Below are 7344 nucleotides of genomic sequence, written 5' to 3'. Positions count from 1 at the left end.
GCTCGTCGCGCGCCGCCGCCGCCAGGGGGGGCTTAAGGGCGCCGCGCCCCGGAGCACGCTGGGAGTTGTAGTGCGGGGGGGGAGCGCGCTCCGCAGCGCGGTCGGCGCCCCGCGGCGAAGCCCCGCGCCATCTTAGCCCGCCCGGCGCCGCGCGGCGTGTGGCGCCTCGGCCCGCGCGCGGTTGGGTCCACGCSCCTGTACGGTTGAGTTAGGGTACGCCTATGGTTCAGTCACTGTATCTGTATAGTGGGGTCTCTACACCCACCCCGCTCGGTCGCTGTACTATGCGGTTTGGTCACGGTACCTCTTTGGTTCAGCTGCTGTACCTGCACAGTTTGGTCGTTGTACCCACACAGTCCGGTTGACGCACCCGTGCAGGTTAGTCACTTGGATCTGCACGGTTCGGGCACCRAACCTCTACGGTTCGCTCAGTCTATTTGTGCGGTTTGGTCGTTATACCTGTGCAGTTTGGTCAACGTACTCTTTGGTAGCCATACCGGTGCAGTTGGGTCACTGTACCTGTAGGGTTTGGGTGCTACAGCTGTACAGTTTGTGTGATATACCTGTATGGTTTGGTCGATACACCTGTACGTGAGGGCTTTGCGCCGGGGGGCACTTGTGGAACGGCCAGAATATGAGCAATACTTGACCTGATGAAACTGGAGGCTTGCAAAAATGCTTCCGCCTTTCTGCTGCTTGACTTTCATTGAGACATGGATGAAAAACTCATGGATTTCTGTTTATGGCTGCAGAACAGTAGCTATTGCTGCCGTTGCTATGTTTGATTTACCCAAACGCAAAGTACTTCATTTTATGTGCTTCCATCTTCTTTAAAAAAATTTTCATTTGCCTACAGTAAAGAGGAAACTGTTTGGTTTTAGACTTTTTAAAAGGATTTTTTTTATTAAAAATATAATGTGCATCCATATTTGATTTGAAAGTGTACCAGTGAAAACAAGTGTGTTCAGAAAAGGAATTGATGGCTAGTGGTGACTCAGGAGAATAGAGTATGCTGCATTTCAAACGCTTCTTCGTCCATGCTATCCAGGACTCTTGTTTGCAGCTTAGATACAGCTGGGGGTGGGTGGGGGAAGGAATAACAAAACTGCAACAGATTTTGAGCTTTATTTTTCATTGTAAACAGCCACTCTTTAGTTATAATGGTTTTAAGCAAAATTTCACAGATCCGTCAAATGTAATCTATGCAGAAATGCCGGAGTATGCAGAGAAACTGGAACAACTGTTGTGAGGGGTGAATTTACCTCACTTGTGTCAGTGAAGATGCCCAAGGAAAATGCTTTGAAAATGTCACCAGCATTCAGGTAAGAAAGCTGAGGGAGGGAGTGAAAGCTGCTCCGTCTGTGTGGGTAACGTTATTGTAGGACACGTGTGGGTTGTTTTGGGGGCTGTCAATGCTAATTTTTTCCTTTCAGCAAATTGCCCAACAGATCCAAGGAGAAACGAGCTTCAGAAACCCAATGGAGACTGTGGACAAATGTCTCCGAGCATCTGCCCAGCCATTCTGGTCACTTATGTAGAAAGAACCTGCAGAAAGGACATGGCTTTTCTTCCAAAAGTTGACACCTCCCCCTTGTTAGAAGTCTCAGCAAAAATAACAACAAAGAGCATCACAGACTTAAAAAATGGTGTCGTATTCCTGCCTGGGCCAGAGCTGATGTTCAAGGAATTTCAAATCATGAGGATTGTTGAAGTTTTACCCCAAGAACCATGAGAAGAAGGTTGCCCTTTGCCAGAGGTTGCTGTAACCTGCAGTTAACCTGCACAGCCCTGATTTCAACGCAGGGGAAGTTTGCCCAGCTACATCACTGTGATGATGTCAGATAACATAGTGGCATTTGCCACCTAGCTAATGCCAAAAGGGCCTTTACTTGCCTCCCTTCCCTTCCTTGCCCCCCCCGCCATGAATCCACACCTGCCTTTAATATTCCCATAAAAGCAACTATATTTAATTATGGCTATCAACATTTTTGCTAACAATATAACCATCAAACTATAAATATTGGATTTCACTCCCATCTGGCTGTTTAGCATTCTAAGCAGGTATTTTGCTCCGAGTGAGCCCATTTTAATCCAGAAATTATCATTCAGGATCATACCTTTCTCTGGAAGAGCTAAAATTAAATTAATACTTTTTTTTTCTATCGAGAAAGGTTTGTGAAATAACACTGAAAGCACACTATGTCAACAGCTGACATTTAAGACTGGAAAAAAAAACAGGATTCATGTTGTCGGAGTTAGGGATCTAGTGCAGCAGAAAGGCTGCAGCAGGACTTTTTTTGCAGGTATTCTTTGAGGTATTCTCTCTCCAATTTTATTTTTATATAAGACTGCTAGTTAGATCTCAGGAAACACATGGCCCATCATTTAGGGGTTTGGTCTAATCTACTGAGGTCTCAAGGGGCAAAAGCTCACTGGAGACACCGTAGGGAGTTAATAGGGTCATCTCCAAGTAGATAAGAAAGGCAGAAAAGGGAAAAAGGAGCATTAAAACTCTGCAGAAATGTTGGCAAACTTTGCATTGATTTTTCTCCGCAGATCATTATGAGTGTAACACTGTAAGGTGCACAAAGTACACTCCCGTTTCCCCTGTTTTATGGCTGCCCTCATAAGTAAATGAGGATAAGTGTATGCCTGCAGCATTACCTCTACAAGAACTCACTAATATCGTGGAGTCTGTCTAAGCACTTCTGCAGCAATTGTAATCACACCCCCCAGAGAGCAGAGAGACCCCAACTCAAACCTCAAAGAAAGTGAGGTTTGATTTTAAGAAGCTTTAGAAACCTACGCCTCCCATCGATGAAAACGAGAACTGCAGGCACTCAGACTCCCCATCCTAAAGCCTTCCATTTTCTCTCCTGCAAGAAACTGTGATTTGCAAGGATATTAGCAACAGACAGGCCTTTTGATTCTGCGGCACCTCCTTCCGATGACTTACTCAGCAGCATGTAGCAGCCGTAGGAGAAAAACAATTATGTGATCATCCTTCATGGGAAATACTGAAAAATAGGAGGGATTTGGAAATTAAAAAGACTTTACAAACAGGAACAGACAGGAAAAATCCATTTGTGTCTATCTTAAAAAGCCTTGAGATATGTAAGCAAAGAAAAACTAAGAGAAAGACTTTTTTTCTCTGTTGTAAATATTTCCAGCCATACTTTAATATGAATCCCCTAAAAATGTACCTGAGCATAAATATGCCTGTTTCCATGTATTACTATCAATGTAAAAACAATATATCCAGTCCTGGGAGAAGAAAGATTAAAAAATGTGGAATATAATTACCTTACTAGTCTCCTAGTCATCTGCAAACTATTTCTCAGAGGTGCAGGTGCCCCACAGTTCCCGTTGACTCCAGCCAGAGCTATGAATGTTCAGAACATTTCACAGGGGATCATGAAGTGGATGCTCTTGGTCCTTTGGTTTTGTAAGAAATGTTTATAGAGGTAAGAATATAAACTCCAAAAAGGATCAGAGATAGGATTGTCATTGTGTGTATCAATATGGAATATATTATACAGATGATGAATAGTTAAAAAACAATAGAATTAACCTCTTAAATTGTTTCTATCTCTATAGGCAGCTTTACGTAGTAATATAATTTTTTTAAGTATGTATTTTGTGCTGTAGCATCACTGATCTTTTGTAGTATCAGTTACTCAGAAAGAAAGGTCTCTCTCTAGTGTTCCTATTAGTTGGAAAAACTATCTGAAAAAGAAGTAACCTTTATTTTTGTGATTTTCAAATATGTAGCTTGTCTTTCTAGAATAAAACAGTGAAATACTTTCTCATTTTCTCTTCTGTTGTGAAACAGGAAATTTGCTGAACTGGTCTGAGAATCCCTCAAAAAGAGGTAAAAGAAGGTTAATCTGTTGTAGAAGACACTGGGTCAGGTTTATTTTTGGTGTAACTCCACAGCAGTCAGAATATAGTCCATCAGGAGAGGGATCTGGACATGGATGTGTGTTTAGATAAATATTTTAAAAGCGGCAAAGCTGAGTTCACTGGGCTTTCCACATCCAGAGAGAAGATACAAGATAGTAACAGGAATATATTTTACCCTGTGAGACTGAAAATCATTGATAGAAGCTGTTTGGCCACGTGAMAAAAAGGATGTAAAAGAAGTATGTTAGTTTATATGCTGTGGGCCAGCCCTGTCAATCAAGAAATATTGGGAACAGGTTTCTAAAGCAATAGAGCAAAGACTGGGTGCAAGTATCTTAATGCACAGATTATCTTGCTTTAAAATACTGTGTGCTRCTGCTTTCATGTATGTGAGTATGGTATTCCCACATATAAAACAGACATGAAAAACAGCGGAACTGCAATAATTAGTATCAGCAGTTGAGGGCAGGGCTAGTGAAACATGAAACCAAATGATACCTATTCTTTCATTGGATAGGCCCCCAAAGCAGAGGGGTACTGCTTTTAAGTACTTTAAAGTTCCATAGAACTTTTTCTCCAAGTTGGGAGGTTCAGCGACATTAAGGTGGGAAACTCCTGTCACATCCTAGTAAAACGGGTAATGCCATCCTTGCAGATTTCAATTACAAATGTGGGCACCTCTGCTTCTTGGTGCTCTCACAGGCACTAAGAAACTGAGACTGCAGAAACCAGAGACCGCTTTTGAAAATTCAGTTGTATGCATCTCCACCAAGGGCTTGATAGCAAGTCTTCCTCAGAGCCAAAATTAAAACATACAAATGCACAATCTAGTCTTGTTCTGTAAATTGGAAATGTCTGGTTATCTGCAGGCCTGATCTGGTCCACGGAACAAATCCATATAGCCCAGTAAAAGCTTGACTGACTATATAATGCAGTCCAGCCTCTGAATAAAAAGCAATCATATGGTCTGTCCCCTCATCTGCCAAGAGGTTGGATAACCTTGATCTAAGTCATATTGAAGTAAACTGTAGGTTGCCTTACAGGGATCCAACAGTTCAGCTAATTAAGTCTCTTTTCTGAAGAGTACTTTCTCGGTCATTTTCCTGTATTTATCTTTTAGTTCTCATCATTCTGTTTAATTTATTCCCATTGTCAATAAGACACAATTTTTGCTGTGTAACTATCCCTGAGCTTAGTGGATACCTAGGTTTCTGTGACTTAAATGGGACTGAATAAGAACACTGTATTCTTTACTATAGCACTATAAATTTCTGAGATTCTATGTATACTCACATAATGACATGTATTTACTGTGTGCATATAGATCATTTAGCAGCAAGTCGCTTAGTAATTGAAAAGATGTTCCTTGCAGAAAAAGAACTTTATTGACAGGACACGGGAGGTAAAGCTCTGTGTATCCATGCTCAGTGAGCACAGACCGTACCCTTTAGCTGTCAGCTCAGACGCACTGTTTAGCTGCTCACAATAAAGCAAATAAAAAGATCCGAGCCCCATTTCCTGTGCTGTTAACTTACACYTCTGTGCATGACCTTCAAACTGAATGGTGTGATTAGCTAAATCTAGAGCCTTCTGTTCTGGGTTCAGTTAAACCATCTCTACTTCTGATGCATAAAGACATCTTTGAAGATCAACCTTTGGAATGTAGGTTGATAAAATAGCAGGTGTTGTCACTTTACAGTTAGTTCTACAACCTTAGTTCTGTCTTTTGGGTGTCCAGCAAATACAGGGACTAGCTGGGCATCGGTAAAATCATAAATTAACCCCCTCTTTCACCACGGCAAACTAGTCGGACTGGTAGTTTCTATAATAGCACAATTACAGGAGCAAAAAGGATCAATTATGCAAAATGATTTGAAATAGACTCCACATATGTTTTCCACTCCATGTATGTATTCCCTGGGATGATGCTTAAGCTTTAATGCTTAACAGGAGAGCATTTTCTCTGTGTGCAGACGGCTGTGACTGCCTGGATAAAGGACTCTGGGCATTAACCCAGCCAGTCATTGATTAATACAGATGGTCATCTCCAAATTGATTATTGTAAAATCAGGGCAGTATGAAAAGGCCCAAAGGAAAAGTCAACATATGCTGCTTTGTTGAAAARTATTAATGGTAACTGTTTATCACCAATGATTGTGTTCAGCTTGCAATACTTTCAGCTAAAAATCAATCCTGTAGCCTTTAATGATCCAAGTAGTCTTTACTGGTGTGAATGATAAAACTATTTATACAGTAATTATTGCAGGATGGATTCTCCAGAACAGCAAACAGCTGAACTACATCTTTACCCTAGCTAGGTTTCGTATAGGAAGAAATGACAGTCACAGTATTTTTTTTTCATGCAGTGGTCATGTGTATTGGACACACACTTAAATATGAATTTGCTATTTTTGGAAAGCAGGTGGCACAGGAAAGATTTTGCTGCAAACTCTAACCAAAAAAAAAAAAACCAACCCCAAAACAAAATAGAAAAACAGATGGGCCTGCTAGAAAAGTATTCTCAACCTAGACTACAGAATAATATTGAAAAATCCCTGTTTGTTTTGTTCCAGGTTCTCGTGGCAGGTTCACCACCACGTGAGCACAGCAAATGGCCAGAGAAGGTGGTGGGGTGGGTGTTGTGGTTTTTTAATCTCCTCGACGAGACAGGTAACAAGGATTCCCCTGAACTATTTGAAAAAACAAAGCAAAAGCAAAAGCCCGGCGCTGTTGGACACCACCTGCTGCCCCCTCAGCCCCGGGCAGACGCCGCCCGTCCCCTCGGGGCCCCCCGGCCGCCCGCGGCGGCGGCTGCCCGCAGCGGGAAGATGGAGGCGGCGGCGGGGCGGGGAGGGGCCGGGCCGGGCCGGGCCGGAGCGGGTTTGGAGGTGGGGTTTGGGAACCTCCCCCGCCGGCTGCCGCTCGCCGTGACCCCGGGGGGAAGGAGGAGGAGGAGGAGGAGGAAAGGGGGGATCGGCTCCGTGAATGAATGGGCGGCCGCGGCGGCGGCTCCCTTGCTCAATGGCTGCTAGGCTGATACGCACCAGCCCCGCAGCCGGTGCCTCCCTCGCCCTGCCGCGTTTTGTCTCGGGCTCGCCCCGCTCGGGGCTCCCCAGACATGTTCAACCAGCAGCAGTTCCAGCAGCAGCTGCTGCAGCTCCAGCACCTCCTCCAGCAGCAGCAGCAGCACCACCAGCACCACCCTYCGCCGGCGCAGCAGGGAGGCCGGTAAGCGCCGCTACGCGAGGCCGGGGATCGCGGGCCTGGCCCCGGGGGACCTGCTCTCCTCCGCCTCCCTCCGTCCCTGCTCGCCGCGCGGAGGCCGGAGCCGGGGCCGGCGCGGCGCCCTCCCGCCCTTCCCCGGCGGCGGGGAAGGCGACAAAGGGAGGCGGCGGCCGCCGGGCCTGGGGCGGCGGCGGCGGCGGGGGGGACACGGCCTTG

The 7344-nt window shown here is 44.9% G+C and overlaps 1 protein-coding gene and 1 long non-coding RNA gene across 2 annotated transcripts in view; both read left to right on the top strand.

The window, feature by feature from the left end:
• The first annotated feature begins 1213 nt into the window (after positions 1 to 1213).
• LOC112963081 lies at positions 1214 to 6583 on the top strand. Its single transcript, XR_003252485.1, has 3 exons — positions 1214 to 1322; positions 3833 to 3871; positions 6477 to 6583. It is a non-coding gene; the product is annotated as an uncharacterized LOC112963081 (long non-coding RNA).
• Positions 6584 to 6878: 295 nt separating this feature from the next.
• CIZ1 (CDKN1A interacting zinc finger protein 1) overlaps positions 6879 to 7344 on the top strand; it is a 19944-nt gene continuing 19478 nt past the window's right edge. The window contains exon 1 of the mRNA XM_026059733.1: positions 6879 to 7131. Within this exon, the coding sequence (XP_025915518.1) occupies positions 7022 to 7131 (110 nt within the window). The 5' untranslated portion in view covers positions 6879 to 7021. The remainder of the gene's footprint in view (positions 7132 to 7344) is intronic.

This window comes from Apteryx rowi, unplaced genomic scaffold (assembly GCF_003343035.1).
Source record: "Apteryx rowi isolate R43461 unplaced genomic scaffold, aptRow1 scaffold_16, whole genome shotgun sequence".
NCBI classification, from domain to species: Eukaryota; Metazoa; Chordata; class Aves; order Apterygiformes; family Apterygidae; genus Apteryx; species Apteryx rowi.
Note: the sequence above shows the minus strand (reverse complement) of the source record. Positions and strands in the feature narration are given on the sequence as shown.